The following is a 24,508-nucleotide window of genomic DNA, read 5'->3' as shown; positions in this document are numbered from 1 at the left end:
AATTCCAGTTCTGCCATTGACTTCTTGAGTGTCCTTGGCAGGGCTGGCTCTAGGTTTTTTGCTGCCTCAAGCACAAAAATTTTTTGGCTGCCCTCCTCCCCTCCGGGCTTTTTTTTTTTTTTGGCTTTTACACATTTGCACTTTGAAGTTTTGTTTTGACTGTTTAAAATTAAAAAAAAAAAATGAAAACAGAGAATTTGTAGTTAGTGAAATAAAACAATTTCCTACTAGTATAATTTTAACATTTAATTTTAACAAAACCCTCCTACCTGGCCCAACTCTTACCTTGCTGCCGATCTGGCCCAAGGTGGAGTCATCTCCCATCACCACCGCTCCCAGGGCCAGGGGTTGGGGCTGCTGCTGGATCCCAGCCCCACTCGTCCTTGATCTTCGCCTTGGCCCTGGCATGAGCTCAGCTCAGCCTGGGCTGCCGCTGTGCTCCCCTCCCCTGGCAGGAGGCGATGCAGAGAGGAGGAGGAGAAGTCAGAGGTAGGGACAAGCTGAGGAGGAGCAGCCTGCCCAGGTGCCATGTTCCTCCCGTTCTCTGCAGCCGGAGCAGGGCCGCGTTACTGGCTCCCACCTGGGGAGTGGCAGCTGACTGTGAGAGAGCGTCGGGGACAAGCTGAGGAGAAGTGGCCCGTCCTCTGCAGCCGGGGAAGGGCTGCACTACCGGCTCCCGCCGCTCTCTTGCAGTCAGCAGCCACCCCCCACTCTCCCGGGGGGGAGCCAGTAGTGTGACCCTGCTCCGGCTGCAGAGGACGGGCCGCTCCTTGGCTTGCAGCGGCAGGGACAAGCCGAGGAGAAACGGCCTGTCCTCTGCAGCCAGGGCAGGGCCGCGCTACTAGCTCTCGCCTGAGGGATGGGGGGTGGCCGCTGCCCATGGGAGAGCGTTGGGGACATGTTCCCCACTTAGCTGGCTCCCTGCTCTGCTGCACCCTGCGGCAGAACAACAGACTGGTTACCGCCCCCCTGGGTGGTCAGGATCCAGCCCGGAATGCTGCTTCAGGTATGAGCTGGGGCCCCAGCATTATGCTGCCCCATATATTTTGCTGTCCTATGCACCTTGTTTAGCTGGTGTCTAGAGCTGCCCCTGGTCCTTGGTCAAGTGGCTTTACCCTTCCTTGTCTCAGTTTCCCCACCTGCAAAATGGAGATAATGACACTGACCCACCTCACAGAGGAATTAGGCTGATGATTATTATATGTTAATGTGAACTAGGAACCTTTTAGATTATGTCTGCAGCACTCATATGAGGGAGTTACAGTGAAGTGCTTTGTGCACTGTTCACACCGTTATGGTCCAAACTGCAGAGCAGTGTAGACAAGCCCTTCAACTAAATGAAGGTAATGTGATGCAGACTCTGTGTGAGGGACTCATTAGAGCAGGGGTTTAAGTACACTTGAAAGTTTCTCCCATACTGCTTTCTTTCATCCTTCTGCTGACCTCCAAATGTCAAGGAAACTCATAAGGAACCATTCTAATGGTTCCAGTAGGCAAATGGGAAGAGTTAGGGTTGCATGTAGCATGGAAAGAATGACCCTACCTGTACTTTTCCTGATTTTTCTAATAGTTGTATTTTGTGTGTTCGAGTATTTTCCTTGTCTTCAGAATTTTCTGTTTTTGGCTGCAAACTTCAGTATTCTTGAAGCTTATGAGGCACTGATAATTGACCACCCCTTCTCTTTACCAGAGTGTTTTTTTTTTTTTTGTCATTGCAGAATCTCACATGTAAACAGGCGGCAGAATGAAAGTTCAGATTTCTGTTGTAACTTTTGGAACTATTTGCCAATTTTCAGGGGGAACAAATATCTATTATAATTTCACATTAAACAGTTTAAAGTGTTTAATTATTAGTATTTGGTTTAAAACTGATCTATAAAGATTTTGTTTTTAAAAACTATTAAGTTAATTAGTGGCAGAATATATGTGGAGAAATAGTAAATATAACAAAAACATATATTTTAAAACCTAAGAAGGAGCTAGTTCAGAACTATTACCTGACAAATCCTGAGTTACTGTTTTTTGTATTTCCTTGCAACAGTTGACTCTGTCCTTAATGGTGCTGAAAAATGTAGGGGAGAAGAAATAACCCTACAGGAAAAGTACTTTTGGGAGGGACCTGAAGCTTTTCCCTCTCCATTTTCTACCAACTGCCAAATGTTATCAAAGCACTCTTCCCTCTGGATTGGAGGGCAGAGTTTCTTCTTTCTTTACGAGGCTACCATTACAGTTGCTTCTATAATAATCTGACAGTCAATAATGGCAAAATAATATGTAACTTTTCTTAACAGGAGCTAGAAGCGTGTACCATCAGTTATTCATGAGCAGTCTACTTATGGATTTGAAGTACAAGAAACTTTTTGCTATCCGGTTCGCAAGAGTAAGTAACTTTCTTACGATGAATGGAAAATGCTTCAAAATATAGCCTAGAAAACAGTTTCAAGTAGAACATACAAAACCAATGATACCCAGTTAGGTAATATTGGTTGGGATTGTTTGTTTTTTGTTTTTTGTTTGATAGGTGAAGCTCTTTAAATGAGAACTTCTATTGATTTCCTTCTGTGTTCAGAAACTTAGTACCTTACCACCTGTCAAGAAAATAGGTCTTTTGGGTTCCCAATCTAATGCAGTTGTTAGATCATCTCTAACACAGAATGCATCACCTCTGATGTTGTATCCTTCCAGACCAACCATCTAGGGTCCCATTACTTGAGAACCAGTCATTAACCATTGTTGGTAGTGCTACCCATAAGTGACCTCTGAAAGTCAACTACACTTAATATTATTTCTTGCAATAACTAATTTTTGAGATGCTTTTAATCAGTTTTCAGAGATTCTGCTCACTCTTGCCTCAAACAAATAACTTATTTTTAATTAGTAAGTAAAATATTATTAGTCTTCATAGTGATAATTAGAATGGGTGAGTAGATTTTATGCATGTGTAACGCTGACAGACTGTTAGCAAAGGCAGTAGAGCAGACTCATAATATCTTTCTCTCTGTGGTCTCAGTGCCACTAGATGGGACAGAATACCACACCCAGAAGGTGTTTGGGTTACACATGGGCTGGTAAATTGTCATCCCACTCTGCAAGGTTTCCTCTTAATGATGGCTCAGTACCACTGTCTATCATAGTTTGAATACCCCCAGTGCAGACATTGAATTTAAAGCAAACATCAGGTCAGTGTGGATTAGAGGTGAATTTCCCCCTTGTTGTTTAGAATTACCGGCAGTTGCAGAGAGATTTTATGGAGGATGATCACGAGCGGGCAGTGTCGGTGACTGCTCTATCTGTCCAACTCTTCACTGTACCTACTCTGGTGAGTAGTGCTTGCCTTTTTAAAAAACTGATAGTTGGCACTCCTTGCCTTTTTTTGCCTCCTTCTTAATAGAACTATGAGCGATTGCAGAGTGATTATGTGAAAGATGACCACGACAGGGAGTTCTCAATTGCTGACCTCTCGGTACAGATATTCACAGTGCCTTCACTTGTAAGTACGAAAGACTAAAAAAAGAAACTCCTTTTTTTGTTAGGAGCTGCACTAAGATCTGAAGTTTGTAGACTGCTAGATTTCTCTGAACGTTTGTGGTACTACTGTGCAAATCAGTGTGCTGCTGGCTTTATGAAAACTACTTAGTAGTTTATAAATATAGGTACAGTTGACTAAGTGGAGTTGGACCTATGCTGCTAAATTTTGAATCTATATCAGAACTTCCCAGAGTACGTGGGTATATAGACCTATTCTTTTGTTTTGGACACATCTCTTAATTTTTTTCCATTAATGAATATATATAGAGAGATTACACTTAATAAATACAGTAGTTTTAACTTCTGACTATGCCAAATATGCATGCTAGGTGTTGTAGGGTGTGGTTACAGAGCACACAGCTCCGTGGTGTGGCACTGCAGCTACCATACCTCAGTTCTGTTCTTGATTCTCCATTCTACCTATATGCAGACAGGAATGTTCACACAAGGTTCCCTGTCTTGGGGTCTGATTTATTAAATCCTCACAGAATAAATCTGCAGGTCTTTTGGCCCTTCTAGGTTCAAATTCTTCTTTCCTTGGGGCTTCCAATTTATCTTTCCTTCAGGCTATCTTTCTCTTAGCTCCACAGTTCTCTCTGTGCCTGAGGGCATCAGACAATCTCACTCCATCCTCTGGGCTTCTCTGGGAAGACCTGGGTTTAAACTTTCTTCTCTTAGGGCAGGGTCTCCACAGTATCTTCGGTCTGTGATTGAATCCTGATAGGCTTCCCCAGCCCACTACCATCCTGGTTCTACCACAGGAGAACCTCCTTGCAGGTCTCTCCTGACTCTTAGTTCCCCTTGACTGTGAACCGAGAACACTCCTTTTTAACTTAAATGGACAGACCAACCTATTACAATAAGTTTTCTATTAAAAATCAACTACTGCCTTTTGCAGAATTTTGAAAACTTTTTTTTCTAACACAAACATGTCTGTCTGTATATCATAAATTATTTTTTAAAAGTGAAGAATACTTAAAAAGAGTAGATGAACTCAACAGAGATTCTATCTTCATGAAGACGTCTTTGGAAATTAAAGAAAATCTGACTTACATAGAATGTTTCTAAAAAGAATGCTGTTGGAAGTTTTCCAAGTGGAATCAGCTTAAAGGTAGATCTAAATTTCTGAGACTGTATGGAAATCATGGCAGTTAGGTAGGTGTCTTAACTGATTTCAGGATAACTGTTCTAAATTGTGATTTTGTTTTTAACAGTTTGCTAGGAGCTGAAGGTGTCAGTTGGTAATTCTTACCTCTTGATTCAGGAATTCAGGGTCCTCTTCGTAGCTCTGTCACTGACTTGCCCTGTGTGCTAGGGCATACCACTTAAACTCAGTTTGCTTTTCTGTAAAATGGTATCACCACCATTTGCGCTGTGTGGTGGGGCTTATCTAGATAATGTTAGTAAAATACTTGAAAACATAATTTTTATTTAAATTATTCAAAGCATGTTCCCAAAATAAAATATATTTTTTAAAAATTGTTGTGTTATCAGAGAGAAAGAGGCCTAAAAGGAAGTGTGAAAGAGGTAAGAGTTGTAGCCATAAGAATCGAGACACAGAATTTTTTTTTTGAAGTATAAAGGTAATATTTTAAAAAATAAGATCAATTAGATTAGAGTCAAAAGCCTCAGTCTCATTTCCAGGTTCTTTGCTAGCACGTTTCCCCAGCTAAGGCTATTATGTATTGGCTTAACTTAACTTAACTACTAATCCTATTAAAAATTGCTCTTGTACAACAGTCACTTGATTGTATATGCGATATAATCATGTACTTTTGTTTGGCCTTGATCCAGCAAGGTACTTAAGCATGTGCCTGACTTTTAAGCACATGAATAATCGTTTTGGAGTCTGTAGGATTGCTCATGTACTTAAAGTTAGGCATATTTCTAATTACCTTGCTGAATTAGGGACAAATCCTTCAAGATGACCACACACTTAAATTAGACTGCATTTTTGGTTTAAGTTTTTATCACTTAGTGCCTTTTTTGTGTATAGTGTAGTAAATTATCAAGGCACTTAAAAACATGTTTAAACTGGTGAATTAAATGAAAGAATGGAAAGTCCTCAAAAAAAAAAAAAAGTAGTGGGCAAAATTTTCAAAAGGGCCTCTGTGATGTAGGAGCCCAAGTTCCATTGGAAGTCCATGGCACTTAGACCCCTTAATCAATGACTAGGTGCTGAAAAGTTTACCCAGTAAACAACCATGAAGAGGAAGCAGGAATATCTTTCTGATCTTTTGTTTGCAGCCTCAGCATTCATACCCAAATACATTGAATTGATTTTTTTGGCAATATCGTAGAAAATCTTTTGAGGTATTTATTTTCTTACTGTAGTGACTAGAAGTCCCAATTCTGCCCCAGGACCCCATTGTTCCTGGTGCTTACAAACCCAGAACAAAAAGATGACCCTTACCCCCATCACGTCTTACAATCTAAGTACAAGACGAGGCAACAGGTGGATTCAGACGAATGGGAGAGGACAAAGAAATGTGACAGTATTGGTCAGCATGATAGGCAGGGGGTAGGCAGTAGATAGTTTTGCAGATGGATTTTTATTTTCTCCTATGAACATCATTTTAAAGTAATGTTAAAATATAGAGCAACACCAGCAATATAAATGGTTTGGCTGAAAAGGCATAGATTTTACTGGTAAAAATGCAATATAAATTTAGCCTCTTTCTCCTGTCAGTAATGTCTGTTGATTGCAACAAACTTTAATGTACTTTGGCATAGGCTCGAATGCTGATAACAGAAGAAAATCTTATGACCACTATCATCAAAACTTTTATGGACCACTTAAGGCACCGTGACATCCAGGGCAGGTTTCAGTTTGAACGACATACTGCCCTTCAAGCTTTCAAATTCAGGCGGGTCCAGAACCTTATTTTGGATCTCAAGTAAGTATCTCAATACTAATCAAATTAATAAGTACTTCAAAAAATGATTAAAACTAACTTACAAATTTGTTTCTACTGTATTCAGGTATGTATTGATAAGCAAGCCAGCTGATTGGACAAATGACTTGAGGCAAAAGTTTTTAGAGGGGTTTGATGCCTTCTTAGAGTTACTAAAGTGTATGCAGGTATGTGAATCAGAAAAGTCATGGTCAGTTTTTAAAAAATTCACAGTCTTAGTAAAATGAGTATTGTCAGATGTAGAACACATTTTGTTTTTCATTAGTAAAATTGTTACTTCATAGTACTTGTAATCCTCAGGAAATTAATATAATTTCCTTTATCTGTTGACTTCAGTGCAGTTTGGTTGAATTACACCACTGTTAGAATCACAACAGATAATCCTAAACTTTGTGTATGTAATGGATCCGTTAACTTCATTTTGTGTATGTAGGGGGAGGGAGAAAAGAAGGGGAAGAATCAAAATAAGGGTGCCAGTTTATATATTTGATGCTATAACACAATGAGGCAGTGCACATTTAAATGTGTGAGCAAAGTCAGACTGCTCTGTCTTAACTAACTTTTACCATATGTGAGTGTGACAGATATTTGCTACTTGAGCATTACCAAGTGTACTCAGCTCTGTACAAACATATTGGGAAACCAAGCCCTTGTCCCAGGGAACTTTATGAATATACACACATGATGGTATCCTCTACTGTAATGTTTTTTGATCCTTCAATACATTACGTGTTGTACTGACTTTTTTAAGTATTTTGAGTTTGTATTGACACAATATCTTAAGAGTATCATTACTGGAGAAGAAAGAGGGAAATAATTTTGAGACTAATGATGCTTTTATAAGGACAAACTACTAGTAGGGCAAAAAGGCCTGACCAAACAACACTCACTCTCCAGTGCTCAGTGACTGGATAGTATGCTTCTCTCAGAAAACTTTAGCTTTTGTTCATCCTTTTAATAAATTCATTTTTGCTGAGGGCATTCCATCATCAGACCACACTTGAATGTCCTTTTGGATTTTAAATTATTTTGATCCACAAACTTAATAAAAAATAAATCCCTAGAAAGATCTTTAACAAACTGAATTTGGTATTTAGAAGTTTTTCCTTTTTAATTAAAGACCTATGTAGAGAGAATTCATGACTCTCAGTCTTCAATTCAAGATGCTTCCTAAGTCAAAAATAGGATTAAATTTGTCTCTTTGATTTCTCTCCAGATTTTTTCTATACTTTTGTGATATGAGCAGAAAGCTTGAACTGTATAAGTCATTACTCACTTAGTCTTATGTTAGCACCAGTAGGGGGTTTCAATAGCAGTTCATCTGTATGATTCTTTGTGGTTTTTAGGGTATGGATCCAATAACTCGTCAAGTAGGACAACATATCGAAATGGAACCAGAATGGGAAGCAGCATTTACATTACAGATGAAATTAACACATGTTATTTCAATGATGCAGGACTGGTGTGCTTTAGATGTAAGCTGTTTCTGCTTTTATATATGAAGGGAGTTGTAGGTAGATGAATATCTAATTAATAGCAATAGAACAAACATACATACCTGCACAGATTTATTTTTTCCAGAAGCAGTATTTTTAATCTGTGATGTATTTAATCTATTTAAGGCTTGAATTAACAAAAAACCTGTGTGTTTCTTGGAATGGCCATAAGAGATCACTGTGAACATTTTGGAGTTCAGCTAAGCATCCAAAAGTTTGTATTGACACAATGTCTTAAGAGTATCATTACTGGAGAAGAAAGAGGGAAATAATTTTGTCATAGAGTTGTTATCAGGTCCCATGCCCTCTTGATGCCATCCAGAGAGGAAAATAGATTGCTGAACTCTAACAGAATGATCTGCAATCCCTCTGATGACAATTCCCTCCTTAAATGGACCTGCTGAGTAGGACTTCATGTGTGGTGAGGGTTCCTTTTAGAACATATGAGCCCAGAATAGTCAAATATTAAATTTGACTTTAAACTGTAAATATTCTTGAGAACCCACCATAATCATGCACATTGTTAGCAGGCTCATATAGTGACAGGTACACGATAAACTCTGATACATACTTAGCTTGGTGATTTGTGTCCTCTTTAATGAGTGAACAGCACTTGGAAAAGAGAGGAACCGCTGACCTTCTGTGCTAATAAGGAAATCTTTAATTTTAAAATAGTAAGATTATATTAAGAAAAGTCAAAGAAACTTTGCATTGAGAAAAAATAAACACGTAGCAAGTATTTTTACACTTCGTATCTTATAGACTGTACATCATTTGAAAGGGCTCTGTTTTCTTCATGTTTGTAAACCACAATCTTTTTTTGTAGGAAAAAGTACTTATTGAAGCTTATAAGAAATGCTTGACTGTGCTGATGCAGTGCCACAGTGGCTTTACTGATGGTGAACAGCCTATCGTTCTCAGTATATGTGGACATTCTGTTGAGACCATCAGATACTGTGTTTCTCAGGAAAAAGTTAGCATTCATCTCCCAGTTTCTCGTTTACTTGCAGGTAGGAATGAACCTCGTTTTAAAAATGTTTCAGAAAATTAAATAACATGTATGTGCACGTGCATCTCGCATGCTCACAGATGTAAGAGATTATATGCCATCTGAGGATAGCCAGAATACAGTGTACTCTTGGCATCTCCCCCAGTCTGCCCCAAGATATCTGCATGCCAGGGGCTGTGGGAAGAGAGGTGTAGGGTATGGCTATGCTGGCTCTGTGCCTGATTGGAGACCCCATTATGCCCTGGGAGTCCCCGACATGGGGTTTGCAGATGGTTTCTGCTCCTTTTTGTGTCACCTCCATGGAACAAAGGGGAGTAGAACAGGGCAGAGGATCTGCCCCAAAGTATAAATTATGGTTCCATGTCATTTTTGAAATATGTTCAGCCCTGAGGCTGAAAAGATTGGACACCACTGTATTAGAGAAATGGCTGCAAAATATATCTATGCATTACAACCAGCATTGTTCATCAGGAATTTAGCTAGTGATTGCATTTTTTCCCTTACATTTTGGTTCAGTAATTGAGCAATTGTATCGGAAATATATGAAGGCTATCTCTACATTAGGAGCATTTTACTGGTATAGGAATACTGGTATACTTAGTCTACTGGCAAGGTGCTCCTAGCATGAGCACAGCGATACCAGCAAAGCTGCACTTTGTACTGGTATAGTAAAACTGACCCACTTGAACAAAACAGACTATACTGGTAAGAGCACAGTTTTGCCAATAGAACTGTCTAAATTAAGGAGTTGGACAGAGGTGTGCCATCAGGTCAGGAATTGACACATCTGACTGACATAGCTATGCTGGCAGAAGTCTGTAACGTTGACCTGATCTTTGACTGAACTTTAGCTCAAATGGAATCAGTAAGTAATTTAGTAGCAATAGTGACTGGCATGCTGACAATTAAATATTGGAAATTAAATGGACATTTGATATTGCAAGTTCAGCTGGTCAGGGTGGAATTATTTTGAATCTTCACAAGCAGCAGAAGTGTTGCAGTTAAGAAAAACTTGTCATGTCTAGTAGTACTTAAAATTAAAGGCTGAAGACTGAAAGAAGGGAAAGTGAGTTTGTCATTGGTAACTAGCCTTAAAGGTAAAGGATGGTAACTGGGGGAATATTCCTCTTTTATGAGGAGAGCCGGTATTAATGAAACATGTACCCTTTGTTGCTGCATAGTATTTCCAGGACAACAGAAAGAGCTTTACTTCTTATACAGTGTATCTTTGTGTGTGTGTGTGCACGCGTGCGCATGTATGCTGTGTTCTATATACACTGCAAAGCTGATCATCTGCAAAATGGAAAGGGCATGCCTTAGGAAAGGTCAGATACCAGGGTGATGAGTGCAGTATAAAAATCTGAAAAGAATAAAATCGTTTAAATTAGGTGATCTTTTCTACCTATTGAAATACTATATTAACTGAATTTCATCCATTATATTAGCTGCCAGTTATGGTCTGTTTGGTTGAGAGAGGGGGATAACTTTAGTATTTTGGTTAAAACAGGATCTATACAATGGAAACAGACTTCATCCAGAGGTTAATCTTTGACATGCTCACACATAATGTCATAGGTGTCTTGATGAGATGTATGAAAACTTGATTGTGTGTACATTCTTCATAGGCTGGGGACTTTGGCTGGATGTACTGACGTGTCTTAAAACAGTGTGGAAAGCTTAAACTATGTAGATTGTTGCAAGAGATGTATTTTTTCAGGCTAATATGAAGAATGTATTAATGTACTTTTATTTTGTATATCCATATAGGTTTGCATGTGTTGCTAAGCAAAAGTGAAGTGGCATACAAGTTTCCAGAGCTTTTACCACTGGTATTGTGAAATTTAATTGATGTTTATAATACACTTTGAAGTTGAAAAATGCCATATAAGTGTTTAGAATTTAAGGGTAACAAAAATAACTTTTATAGCCTTTATTTAGGAAGACAATCTGTTTCAAATATTGGTAGCTCTTTAAGAGTCAATCCACAATCAGTGTTTTATTAAACTGTTTAAAGATTTTAAAATTAAAATCTTATTTTGTTTCTCATACGCTGTCTCCACTTCGTGTTTGAAACTGAGTCTTGGGACTGCTGCCAGAAGTTAACTCCTCCTATAGGTGGTGGCAGCTTTAGCATGTCCTGATCCAGTATTCCCCTACTCTCCACATCTCTCTTTTGGGGTATCTCATGCAATCATTTTAAATATAAATATGGACATTGCTTAAATTTTAAGTGTGGAGGAGGGGAAGGTGGGACGTTATAAGAAAAGGGCTAAATGGAAAGGACATATAGAAAAGAAAGGAGGAGGGGGCTGAATTGGCAGATGAGATGACACTGACTTGTAAAAGAAGAAATGGTTAACTTTTGAATGAATAAGGGATACACAGAGTAAGAGATCAAACAAAAGGAAGAGGAAGAAAATGATAGAATTAATCATAGATCACCATTTTTCCTCTTAACTTTCCAAGAGTATTAAATAGTATGATAGTATTCATGCATTTCTTTCACATTCAGAAGAAGCTTAAAGTATAAAAACAGCTAAGGGTTTTAAGAGTCGGCTATTGACCTTGGCCAGTACAATACCAAGCCAAGGTAAAATTTGGGATACGTTTGCAGGAAAGGGTGATTAAAATGAGTTAATCTATTTAATGAATCACTTGGAATACATTTGTTTTGTGTCCCCTTTTTCTGTTCCTAAAAGTCTTCAATGGTTTTATGTCATCTTAGATTACATTTTTGGTAATTAAACTAAGGTTTTGCTATTTTATATTTTCTGTAGAGTGAACTTAGCCCACCTTTGTTAATAGAACACCCTCTACGATGTCTAGTTTTGTGTGCCCAAGTGCATGCAGGGATGTGGAGAAGAAATGGGTTCTCTCTTGTTAATCAAGTAAGTGGTTTAATAGCTGTGATTGATGTATATGTTTATTCTAGTTTGTTGTAATGATCCTTGTGCCATAGTTGGAAACGGCTAGAACGCACCCTCTTTTTATTAAAAACAAAAGAAAAAAACCTCTAACTTTAAAAAGTCACTGAGGGGTGTGTCTACAATGCAAAAAATAAAAATAAGAGACATGTAGGAGTGAGTCTCAGAGCCTCGGTCAGTAGACTAGTGTGCTACAGGGATAAAATATATCTGTGTAGACATCTGGGCTTGGGCTGGAGCCTGGCGCCCTTGCTGGGTTTAAGAGCCCAGATTCCAGCCAGAGCCCAAACAACCACACAGCTATATTTATTCCTGTAGAATGATCCCCACAAGCCAGAGCCAGTTGACCTGGGCACTGAGATGCTCTGCCTCAGATCTTGTTTTTGCAGTATAAATGAGAGTTTAGGAGCTTAAATCCAGCTGAAAGCTAAGTCATGTAGTAGGTGTGTTTGAAAATTTTAATCAGTCTTTAATTGCTTGCTCACATAATGCTTGTTTCCACATGACCCCTGCCTCATTGAGTGTACAGGCCAGATAGTGCTCTGTTGTCTCACAGTGGAGGCATGCAAATAAATTAGTAGTTGTGAGACACTCTAATACTACAGCAATGAGCACCCTAGAAAAGAGCATAAGGAAATACTTAATTCTGTATTTCTTGCAGGCTTTGAATAGTGTGCAATAAATAAGTCTGGGGCCATTAATTGAATTAAGAGCATAAACATCTTTAGCAGCTGCCTCATTTATTCAGCACTGTTATCCCTGTTTTAAGATGACGAAATAGAGACAAAGAGGCTAGCCTGAGGCTGCACAGTAAGTGGCAGAACCAGGATTAGTACTCATGATCTCATGATTTCTAACCTTGTGCTCATTCCTCCAGATCACATTTTTGGAGGTGCTGAGCATGCACAGCTCCCATTGACTTCAGTTGCAGGTGTGAGTTCTCTGTGTTTCCAGAAATCAGGCCCCATGTGTCTCAAGTTGAGCACTCAGTAAACAAGGGATACACAGCTAGTGGCTACCTGCCAAAATGATTTTCTCAGCATAACATAGGCTATGGCAGAAACAGGAAAAGAGCTCAGTTTTTTTTCATGATGTTCATTTCACTTAACCACAAAAACCAACCTTTCTCCCCCATTAGTACTCTGCCACATTCACTACACTTTCCAACTTCTACAACAAATGAGGCAGGAATCCTACAGGCAGCCTCATTCGCTACTCAATCCTAATTTATCCTTTGAAACACCATCCATCCTGTGCACTGAATAAGATGGGTTTTATGGAAAAAATTGTATGTGATCATATAATTAAATATGGTGGTGTAATTCAGCCTCCTTGGGTACATGCATTAACGTTGTGTGGTGTAAGGTTGAAAGGTGTAATTTTAAATTTGTTGGAGGCCAAGTAATTTAATTTTAAAAATGACTGACTAAAAATATTTATTTTAGCGAAACAGTGGTAGGCCAGCTTCTTAGTAATTGTTTCTCTTACTCTTGGGGGTGTGACTCTCATGGCTTAGTCATATAGGGATTTTTTTAGGTATCTTAGGGGACACCCTGATTAAGCCCAAGCAGAATATTCACAATTATTAACCATGGCTATTTTATTATTAAAGAAGGGACGGGAACACTGAACACAAATGACCAAACACAAATGATAAACTGGTTACTTTTTTACAATCTCTTTGTACATCTCTGTGTGGGGAGCTTTTAAAAGAGATTACACCTCTAGGGATGCTTTTCTCCTGAAACAAAATTCTAGTACCTATCTATAAACATTCTTAGTTATCTAAGGACATACTATGGAATGGATTTGCAATAATATAAGTCTTGAGTAATAAGTTAAGACTAATATTATTACAAATCCATTCCATTGTATGTCCTTAAATAACTAAGAATGTTCATAGAAGGCCAAAAGAATTTTGTTTCATGGTATATTGACCTGATGGCTATTAATAAATAAGTAACCAGTTTGTTGTTGTTGTTGAAGTAAGCAGTCTTAAGTACATCCTATGAAATTGAAAAAATATTTAAATCAGTTACTTAGAAGAAGCCACTTAAGGAGCTGTCTTGAGACAAGCCAGTTAAGCAATATTAAGAATATTAAATCCAGTTAAATCCCCCTATTTCCCTGTTTACTGATGTTTAGCCTCTGTCTCCTCTCCAGGAGTACACGTACTAACAACTTGGTGATTAACAAGAGAAACTGTTTTTGTCCTTTATTACAGTAGCATTTCAATACCCAATAAGTTTTAAATATAATGTCTGAATTAACTTCCTCTCACCAATCCATGTTGAAGTTTGTGGTTTGTTTCCTCTTGTTTTCTCTCTCTCTTATTTGCCTGTGGCAGCTTGCTTGTAGAGATGGAAAGCATGAGTTGTGGTGTGCTTGCTGTCTAAAAAGAGTTAGCTGGAAGTGCATGGGTGGTGTGCCCACTTAAGATCTTTTATATCCTTTCTGCCATTTTCATGATATTATAGGAAAACCCACCTCTTTCAGGCATGTTTAGATTCAAGTTCAGTGCTGTCACTCTTTTCACTGGCTCCATGCCTTTGTTGATGGTCCTCATCCTTATGAATATGTAGTTTATTAATGAATATGCCACATTTCTTTAATTGCATTTGTTTTTCTTGTGGCAGGAAAGCATCAGACAACTTTCAAAGCTAGTTGTTATTTTTTTTGTCCTTTTATTTTTATTCAGTCCATTTTCTGAGAGATTATTTGACTTTTATTAGAATTTGACAGGAAATGAAATTCTGTTTTCAATAACTCCCAAACACTCTGGTTCTTTCATATAGGAAATTTTCAGTTCTCAAAACAATCTTTTAAAATTAAGTAACTCTTAAAAGTCTGTAGCTTAAATTTGTTTCTTCTGTATGACAATTTTTGGATTAATGTTTTTTTTTCTCATCTTCCTGAGTGGGTTGAGTTGTTTGAACCTAATGCCATTAACTAACTAATTTCCAGCCGTATACATATTCTATACTTAAATGACTTCTTATATTAGTAACCAGTTATAGCATCAAATTACCTTGCTATATTTGTACATAAAACAAAGTTACTATTTATATAATAATATAGGCAGTTCTATGAATGCTGTCATTTAGATACCAAATATACATTTCAAAATAAGTTTATTCCATCTTAAGCATTTGAACACTTAAAATACTTCCAACCGTACATGTTTTTCTTAGAGGCTTATCCAGATGAAGTTTTAAAAGTAATTATAAAATTAATTTCAACTAGAATATTTCTAGAATTCTGTGTGTGGCTTTAACTGAGGTTTTCTTTGCAAAGAGCAGGCTAATAGACCTGGTTGTATGCCTTTGTTTATTGCTCGAATAACTCATCCTACTAATTAATAGTTGCTACTACTGATAATGCACCTTAACACACCCTCTACTTAAAACATAAATGTTCTGCATTGGCTGCCTTCTTGAGTTATGCTTGTCCTTGGGAGACAGAAGCAGAAACTTTCTGAAATTCCTTTGATTAGCTTGATTAACTTTGATTCCTTTGATTAGCTATACAAGGTAGAGGACATAGTACCTTTTATTGGACCAACTTCTGTTGGTAAAAGAGATGTTGCAGAACTTTAACATTTTGTAACATAAGTTGCTAGATATACCTATTATATTTCCAAGCATCCTGGCTATAATAGTATTGTAACTATCTCTCATTCAGAGAAGGTGCAAACAAGTTTGTAGTGACTTAAAATAGTAAGTTATAATTTTATTAATATTGTTTTTGCATCAGTATTGAGATCTCTTCTCCACAATGGGCAGCCTAAATTCTGGCTGTTCCTAACTTTTGGTGCTTGATTTTGCAGTGTTCTTTTAGCCTATGGCTTTTGGTATGTTTTGTTTTGTTTTTTAAGGAAAAAAGATAAAAGCAAATTCTGTTATGTGCAGCTGTAACAACTGGCCCACTGTGCATCATCACTAGGGTTTGAACCCTGAATCTTCAGCATTGCAGCACAGCTTGAGCTAGTTAGCTGGAGGAGAAGGCTGTTTTCCTGAAGATGTGGGATTGAAATGGACATCTGAGTGGGAAGAGGGTTCAGGGAGAGCCTCATCCAGATCTCCTCCCCCTTCCCCATCCTCTCTCTTCACCTGGAGTTTGGGGAGGTCCTTCCGCATGTGGTGTCCCTAGAGAGAGGGGGGCACTGGAGCCATGTCATGAGTTTTGGGGGGGAAGGGGGTGACCTGCTAAGTCTGTGTCTCTGCCCCACCCCAGAAAAGTTCCTGGAGAGTCTGTCTGTCTTCCTTGGGTTTCCTGTACAGTGTGTTTGTGCTGCTGCTTTGGGCGCATTGGGAGGCAGTCTTAAATTAAAGTATTCATGTCAAGTTGTATGGGCATGCTGTTAAAATGTTGTTGGCAATGCAGTCAGTAGGAGGGAAATGGCAGTTCTCAAAAGTGTCTGTCAGCCAACCTGAACTGAAGGTCATAGGAGAAAGAAAAGACGCTTTTTGGCTACAGGACTTTCTCACTGGTGAATTTCAAACAAAGGCAAACAAATGGGAGTGTTAAAATTTTTCAGAAGAGATAGAGTCTTTCCTAATGAAAAATATTAGGCAACCTAGTTATATGGGTTGTTCCAGTTCCATCTTTAACTATCTTTAGGTATATCACCTCACAGTGGATCAAAGATACGTAGGTATCCAATGTGCATTTGATTTTTCAGGCATTCCTGTAATTCATTGGTTAATTCATCCTTTTTTCTCTAATCCTCTGTCATGAGACAGAAAGTTAGTTTCTCCGTTGAGTAAAGACAGCATTTTCAGAGCAGGAGGAGAATTTATTAATAAAATATATTATTTTTCAGATCTATTACTATCATAATGTGAAATGCAGAAGGGAGATGTTTGACAAAGACATAATAATGCTTCAGGTAATCACTTCTTTGTGTTTGTTATGTATGTATATTAAATTGATAGAGAAACCTTCATATTGTATGTTTTGAATTTCTAGCTTCACATTTTTTTATAGGGGTTTCAATTCTCCCCTCTTGTGTTTAAAATGTCTTTTTTCAAGGGAGGAACATATTTAGGGGGAACTGCGAAACTGCCTATTCTGTAGAGCTGTCAGATGAACTAAGTAAACAAACTGAAAAACTGGAGAGAAAACATTTCAATCTGGATTCTTTCAATTATCAGTGTTACCAAGTCTTGCAATTTTCATGAGTCTCATAATATCTGGTATTTTTTCTTAAACCCTGATCGTGGTCATTTAAATCTCAGCTTCATTTAAAAAGAACCCCAGAACTAACCCTCATGATTAAAGAGAGACGCTTGAATAATAAAAGCTCAGAAACCAGAAAGCAACTGAAAGACCCCAAATTTATTTATAAAATCTCATTTTTAAGACAATTCCATGATTTTTTTGGCTCTGACTCATGATTTTTAAATGTTTGGAATTGGCAACTCTTTTATAATCGTTGTTACTTGTAAGTATAGAAAGTACAAATGTTCAGACGTGGTTTGCAAGATGGTATCTTCTTAATATATTTTAATTAGAGAGATGCATATACATACTTAAATCAATTCTATAAATAAAATTTTATTTGGAAGTCTCGGATTTTGATTTTGTCCTCTATCACCATGGTAAACACAAGAGGCCTGACCCTTCAAGGTATTGAGCTGCTTATTACTTCAGAAGATGAGGCCCTAATTTTTTCATCTAGATTAATATTAAGATGAATATTCAAGAGCAGCTCTATTTTTGATCCCCACTTCAGGTTAGAAGGAAGTATTAGGGCCTGTATTTGCTCAATGTTAATCTAATTTAAAAAATTCTTTTTGCAAGAATTTAAGAGGGTTTAGGGTCCCCAAAAATCCCTGATCCCAAGCTCTGCCCTTAAAGCTGCCTTCTGGCAGCAGTAGAGCTGGGGTCCCTGTTGTTAGTGAAAGGTGTGTGGCACTGGCTGGCACCCCTGAATTGATAGAGCCAAGCATGATAAGTATCAATGGACACCTCCCATCCCATCCCAAGGTATTTAGATGGATGATTGGCAAGGTGGGGAACAAACATCCATACCAGAGGTAGGGCAAATAGATCAGAGATGTCCCTCTACTCTTTAATGCCCCAGCCTCTCTGCAAATTGGGAAACAATCCTCCTTTTTCTCCTCCTCCCCCACAAGTCCCCTGAATGGGGAGAAGGAATGAGGTGGGGGGTTGTGTTGGGGATAACACAGCCTGTTGTTCCTCTGTCCTTTGTACTGCATTAAAGGGAGCTGTGAGAGCAAGGAGAAGCCAGTGTGGCTCTTCTTGTGCCAGGGCTGTTGGAGCTCAGCTGGCTGGTTTGTTCATGGCTTTCCCTGCTCTTCTTTCTCCCTGTGTATTGATGCAGATATGGAAACCATAGCCATAGTATGTTCAATGCACAGGCCAAAACGTATCTAAAACTACTACTCCAAAATACCCAGTGTGGTGGTTGCAGTGCAGACCTCAATTAGTACCAGTGATCCCAGGTACTGCAGACCTGAGGGCAGGCTTTGTATGCTGTCAGGCCTGCCCAGAGACTCTGACTTGGGGCAGAGCTTAGGAGTCCTGTCTTTCTGTCACTCTCTCTGCCACGGATAGGAGAGATGAGTGGAGCCACGTGCTGTATGACAAACTGGGGCATACTACCTCACCAGCCTATACAGTGCCCATGACCAATGCCCAGGCGACCCACAGAATTATAGGGACCTCAGATTAAACACTTTCTAAACTATCTCCGTGGAACCTGTCCAAGTTGTGATTATTGTAATTCTAAACCCTAAAATAGGCTTCCAAGATGCTGACTGGAAGGTGGCAGCAGTTTGCCACTTTTGCCATACGGTAAAAATCCCTTCCGTATCCCAAAACTGGTGATCAGCCCCCGGCATTGAAGGAGATCCATCATACTAGTTTAATGGTGGGAAAGTTGGGGCTGAAAGTCAGCCTGAAATGGCTACTCACCTGTGCAGCAAACTGTAGTGACTTCTCTTCTGCTCCAGCTCCTCCAGCTCCAGCTGGAGTGAATCACCAGTTCCCATTAAACCCCCACCACTCAATGCAGCAATGTCATGAGGGACAGGCTCTGATGCCTGGATGCAGCATTCAGTACCCTTCACTCCTCCTTGCAGCACAAGGAAGAGGGGGAAGGTGAAAGAGAAGCATAAACCCCCCAAGCATGCTGAAGACAAATGAGTGGGGAAGCAGAGGGAATATGTAGAGCACTGCCCCAACTTCTTCTGGTAGAGATTTCATTTCTTTCCGACTCTTGCTGTTCCCATCTCTGTTAAAGCCAAACCCTCGCACAGATCCAGAGGGCAAGTGTGCCTTCAATCTCTATAATCTTTGTGGGAGTTTTCCCCTTCTGTGCTAAACTACTCCAAGACTGGTCCCTCTGGCTCCAGCACAGCTGTTTCTTAATGTGGCTCCTTCAGCAAGCCCAAAAGGACAGAAGCTGGGAATGATGATTACCTATTCTATTCATTCCCTCTGGGGCACCTGGCACTGGCCACTGTTGGAAGACAGGCACTGGGCTAGATGGACCTTTGATCTGACCAGTAGGGCCATTCTTGTGTTCTTATGGAGTCTTTACCCTTTTTGGAGCTATGTGACTTGCAGATGTTTGCAGTGACACAGGACTGTCTTTTCAAAACAAGTATCAGAGGGTAGCCGTGTTAGTCTGGATCTGTAAAAGCAGCAAAGAATCCTGTGGCACCTTATAGACTAACAGAGGTTTTGGAGCATGAGCTTTCGTGGGTGAATACCCACTTCCTCAGATGCATGTAATGGAAATATCCAGGGGCAGGTATATATATGTGTGCTAGCAAGCAAGCTAGAGATAACGAGGTCAGTTCAGTCAGGGAGGATGAGGCCCTGTTCTAGCAGTTGAGGTGTGAAAACCAAGAGAGGAGAAACAAGATAGCTTTTATTAGTCAACTGGAATGCAGTTTTTTAGGGTCCTTAGTTTGGGATGGAAAACAAAGCTTACCCATGTTTATGTTGGCAGCACTACCTGCCTCTTTGGCCCTCAGGATTTCATCTCTTCTCCTATACTGAGCAGCAAAGTTCTCATCACGGTGTGCTCCCCTGTCCAATCACTCTGTTTTGCCTTCCCATCACTAGAAGTTAATGCCCGTTTTGCCTTCCAGTCACTAGAAGTTAATGCCCGTTTTGCCTTCCAGTCACTAGAAGTTAATGCTCTTTTGTTGATCTTTGATTATATCTTCAATTTAAATCCGTTTACATGTTGACAGTTCTTGATCACATAGGCGTGTCTGAATTGGAATGAATGAATGATCAACGCCCATCTCTTATTCCCTTGTCCCAGAGAAGGGTTTAACCCCATCAGTCCTAGTAGGTCACAATACAAAAGTGAGTGGGGAAATGGAGTCGTGCATATTTTTTATAAAAATGCAGAAATGTTACGCATTCTCCACCTCTCATGCCCTCCCTTCAAGAAGAAACTAAGGGGGATCACTTGTCCAGTGGTCTAGAGATGTTTGTGCTGTTGTGAACCTCCTTTTAGGACAAAGTGTCTGCTGTTACATTTGTGCTCCTCTTATAATGAGTTATTTCCATGTCATAATCTTGGCAGTGTAGACTCCATTTTAACAACTTGGTGTTAAAAACTTCTCAGCCAGGGGTGGTGGTTTCTGATTAGTCACTAGCATGGCAGCATATATGTAAGTATTTTTAAAAGGGGCTTTTCAAGGACCTAAATCTTTGTTTTTACACTAAAAGCCAAGAGAAGATTTTTTCATTTGTCATAGGTAAAGCCAGATAGCTAGCATGAATTATGAACAGTTCAAGAAAGATGGGTTTCTGAGCTTGTGTACCTGTTAAAGTTTGTTTGCTGCTGGTCAGTAAAAATTGGAGCTGGTGGCTGTGCTGCACTCATGTCCTGAGGCACGATGAAGCAGCTGTTCTGAATGGGGGACCAGAAAAAGTCCCCTTTTCTCCTGAAGGTAGCCAAGCAATGTGAGTAGTTATAATATTAGGGAGCTTTGAGTTATCCCTAGTCCTTTTCAGTGAACATCAGCTGGGGGATATAGCATATTCCTGGGCTAAGGACAAGAGTTCTCAGGGGTCCTAACACAACTACTCACCCACAGATTATTTTTTTTTAAAATAGGTCCAGGTTATTCAAATAGATAAGGTTAGGCAGTTATGGATCCTGGTCCTCATTTTTTCTTAAACTGTAGGTTGGCGGGAAAAGGAGTGTGACCACATTTTAGGCCAGTATTCCTTTTTTATAATATTTTCTTATCAGGAAAGCTTGGAAAGTGTTCATTTACCAAGTTTTTTGCAGAGGAATTATTTTTAAATAAGTACAAACTTCATTTATATATGCGTATTAAATGATCCACAGTACTTCTTATTTTCACAAGTTAGGATAGCAGAAACAAAAAGATAGTGGGTAGGGGCCAGGCGGTTTGCGGAGTCAGGGGACGGGTCAGGGGACCAGGGCCTGGGAGTTGGATAAAGAGTGGGGAAGTTATGGGGGGCAGCCTAAGAACTGAAAATAAACTTGTATAAATTTTATTTATAACACATTTGTGAAAGATCTTAAGTTGTAACTTTTTTGGGGTAGGGACCGTGTCTCTGTTTTTAAAGCATCTAGTCCAGGGGTGGGCAAACCTTTTGGCCCGAGGGCCACATTGGGGTTGCAAAACTGTATGGAGGCCTGGGTAGGGAAGGCTGTGCCTCCCCAAACAGCCTGGCCCCCACCCTCATCCTCCCCCTCCCACTTCCTACCCCCTGTCTGCCCCTCTCAGAACTGCTGATTCAACCCCCCTGCTCCTTGTCCCCTGACTTCCCCCTCCTGGGACCCAGCCCGCTATCTAACCACCTCTGCTCCCTGTCCCCTGGCTGCCCCTACCCCTATCCACATCTCCCCACCGACAGGCCCCCTGGGACTCCCTCGCCTACACACCCTGTTCCTTGTCTCCTCATCCCTATCCACACCCCCGCCCACTGACAGACCACTCCCTCACTTATCCACCCCCACATTCCTTGTCTCCTGATCCCTATCCACGCCCCCCCCCGAACCTCCACCCCATCCAACCACCCCCTGTTCCCTGACTGCCCCCCGGAACCCTCCACCCTTTATCCAATTCCCTGGCCCCTTTACCATGCTGCTCAGAGCAGCATGTTTAGCAGCCGCGCCGCCCAGTCGGAGCTAGACATGCTGCTGCTCTGCTTGGCAAGAATGCTCCGCTCCGCCACCTAGAGCGCTGCCCGTGCAGTGGCGTGGCTGCAGGGGAGAGGGGACAGAAGGGGAGGGGCCAGGGGCTCAAAGGCTGGGCAGGATGGTCCCGCGGCCCGGATGTGGCCCGTGGGCCGTAGTCTGCCCATCTCTGACATAGTCCTATAGGGTCCGGTCCATGATTAGGGCCTCTTGAAATTGTTAATTCCAATAATCTTGCATTTCAACTGTTCTGATAAAAACAAAAAGGAAAACAGCTCTGGTCTTGAAAGAGACTCTGTTCAGGTAAACCTGTGCACCTCTGCGGCATCACTTGCAGGATTGGTGCCTATATAAGTAATTTAAGTAATTAAATTTGTACGGGGAAAATAAATTCCATAAGGAATATACTGTGAACAAATATAGTACTTTGTACGTAATATCTATCCACCCCATAACTCCACCTATTCAATTTTTACATGTAATAAACTTTTTCTGTTTTTCCCTTGAATCTTTTTCAAATAGACAGGTGTGTCCATGATGGATCCAAACCATTTCCTGATGATAATGCTAAGTCGCTTTGAACTTTATCAGATATTTAGCACTCCAGACTACGGCAAAAGATTTAATACTGAAAATACCAATAAGGTACTCTTATGTTTTTGTCATAAATTTTTTTTAGTGGGAAAAACTACAATTTTTTTTTTTTGAAAACTCTTAAAGGTAAACAGATGACTACAAAATAAACTACAACTTAGTACTTCAAGGTTTTGTCTACACTGGTACTTTTGTCGTTAAGACGTTTGTTGCTCAGGGGTGTGAAAAAGCACCCCCCAAATGACACAAGTTTTAATGACGAAAAGCACTGATGTCGACGGCGCTTCGTCGGGGGGGGGCCCTGTCTTTGGTGATGAAGCTACCACCCCTCGCTGGAGGTGGTTTTATTTTGTCGCCAAGAGAACTCTCTCCTGGTAATAAAGCTGTGCCGTTGTAAGGTGGAAAGTTTAGAAATAGCCTTAGAATGACAAAGTAACTGCATTGAAAGGGATGTGGAAATTTTGATTCCTAGGACATGTAAAAGAGAAATTATTACATGTGGTACTAAAGCAGAACAGTTTCCCTTATAAGGATCTCTTGGGTGGTTTTAAAATGTAGATTTAAAATGTCATACTAAGGTTGTTGTCTCACACTCTGGCTCATCAGGTTCTGAATGTTCTGCAAAGACATTACACTGGACCCTTGGTGAGGAGACAGTTTCTCATGTCATTCAACAGCAATCTGGTTAGAGAAAAGTGATGATGTTGGATTCCAGAGGGAGAATCTGGCAGAAACCCTGGTTATTATTCAAAATAATGCCATATCTGACATGGGTTAACACAGATGAACTCGGGAAACAAGAGAGGCTGTTTTGAAAGTGCTAAACTTTGTAAATTAAGTTAAGATGCATTTAATTAGAAAATCCATTAAATAAGCACCTACAAAGTTGATATGCACAAACTTTTATCTAGTTTCTAAAAAACAAAACAACTGGAATGTTGGTGTGGATGGGTATAGTTTGCTCAGGAAGGATAGACAGGGGAAAAACGGAGGAGGTGTTGCCTTATATATTAAAAATGTACTCACTTGGACTGAGGTGGAGATGGACATAGGAGATGGAAGTGTTGAGAGTCTCTGGGTTAGGCTAAAAGGGGTAAAAAACACGGGTGATGTCGTGCTGGGAGTCTACTACAGGCCACCTAATCAAGTGGAAGAGGTGGATGAGGCTTTTTTCGAACAACTAACAAAATCATCCAAAGCCCAAGATTTGGTGGTGATGGGGGACTTCAACTATCCAGATATATGTTGGGAAAATAACACCACGGGGCACAGACTATCCAATAAGTTCCTGGACTGCACTGCAGACAACTTTTTATTTCAGAAAGTTGAAAAAGCTACTAGGGGGGAAGCTGTTCTAGACTTGATTTTAACAAATAGGGAGGAACTTGTTGAGAATTTGAAAGTAGAAGGAAGCTTGGGTGAAAGTGATCATGAAATCATAGAGTTTGCAATTCTAAGGAAGGGTAGAAGGGAGTACAGCAAAATAGAGACAATGGATTTCAGGAAGGCGGATTTTGGTAAGCTCAGAGAGCTGATAGGTAAGGTCCCATGGGAATCAAGACTGAGGGGAAAAACAACTGAGAAGAGTTGGCAGTTTTTCAAAGGGACGCTATTAAGGGCCCAAAAGCAAGCTATTCCGATGGTTAGGAAAGATAGAAAATGTGGCAAAAGACCACCTTGGCTTAACCACGAGATCTTGCGTGACCTACAAAATAAAAAGGCGTCATATAAAAAATGGAAACTAGGTCAGATCACAAAGGACAAATATAGGCAAATAACACAGGAATGCAGAGGCAAGATTAGAAAGGCAAAGGCACAAAATGAGCTCAAACTTGCTATAGGAATAAAGGAAAACAAGAAGACTTTTTATCAATACATTA

The 24,508-nt window shown here is 39.9% G+C and overlaps 1 protein-coding gene across 2 annotated transcripts in view; it reads left to right on the top strand.

Moving 5' to 3' along the window:
- Positions 1 to 24,508, top strand: part of UBR2 (ubiquitin protein ligase E3 component n-recognin 2) — a 106,349-nt gene that overhangs the window by 31,707 nt on the left and 50,134 nt on the right. The window contains exons 10-19 of one of the 2 annotated variants that reach the window (XM_050951723.1): positions 2,292 to 2,380; positions 3,392 to 3,490; positions 6,262 to 6,425; positions 6,511 to 6,610; positions 7,790 to 7,918; positions 8,766 to 8,949; positions 10,716 to 10,777; positions 11,726 to 11,836; positions 16,695 to 16,760; positions 22,557 to 22,679. In XM_050951723.1, coding sequence (XP_050807680.1) covers positions 2,292 to 2,380; positions 3,392 to 3,490; positions 6,262 to 6,425; positions 6,511 to 6,610; positions 7,790 to 7,918; positions 8,766 to 8,949; positions 10,716 to 10,777; positions 11,726 to 11,836; positions 16,695 to 16,760; positions 22,557 to 22,679 — 1,127 coding nt within the window. Of the gene's footprint in view, positions 1 to 2,291; positions 2,381 to 3,220; positions 3,320 to 3,391; positions 3,491 to 6,261; positions 6,426 to 6,510; positions 6,611 to 7,789; positions 7,919 to 8,765; positions 8,950 to 10,715; positions 10,778 to 11,725; positions 11,837 to 16,694; positions 16,761 to 22,556; positions 22,680 to 24,508 lie in introns of both variants that reach the window. The other variant, XM_050951724.1, reaches the window with a different exon arrangement.

The sequence above is a fragment of the Gopherus flavomarginatus genome, chromosome 4, assembly GCF_025201925.1.
Source record: "Gopherus flavomarginatus isolate rGopFla2 chromosome 4, rGopFla2.mat.asm, whole genome shotgun sequence".
Taxonomy (NCBI): domain Eukaryota; kingdom Metazoa; phylum Chordata; order Testudines; family Testudinidae; genus Gopherus; species Gopherus flavomarginatus.
This window is presented reverse-complemented; position numbering and strand designations above follow the sequence as displayed.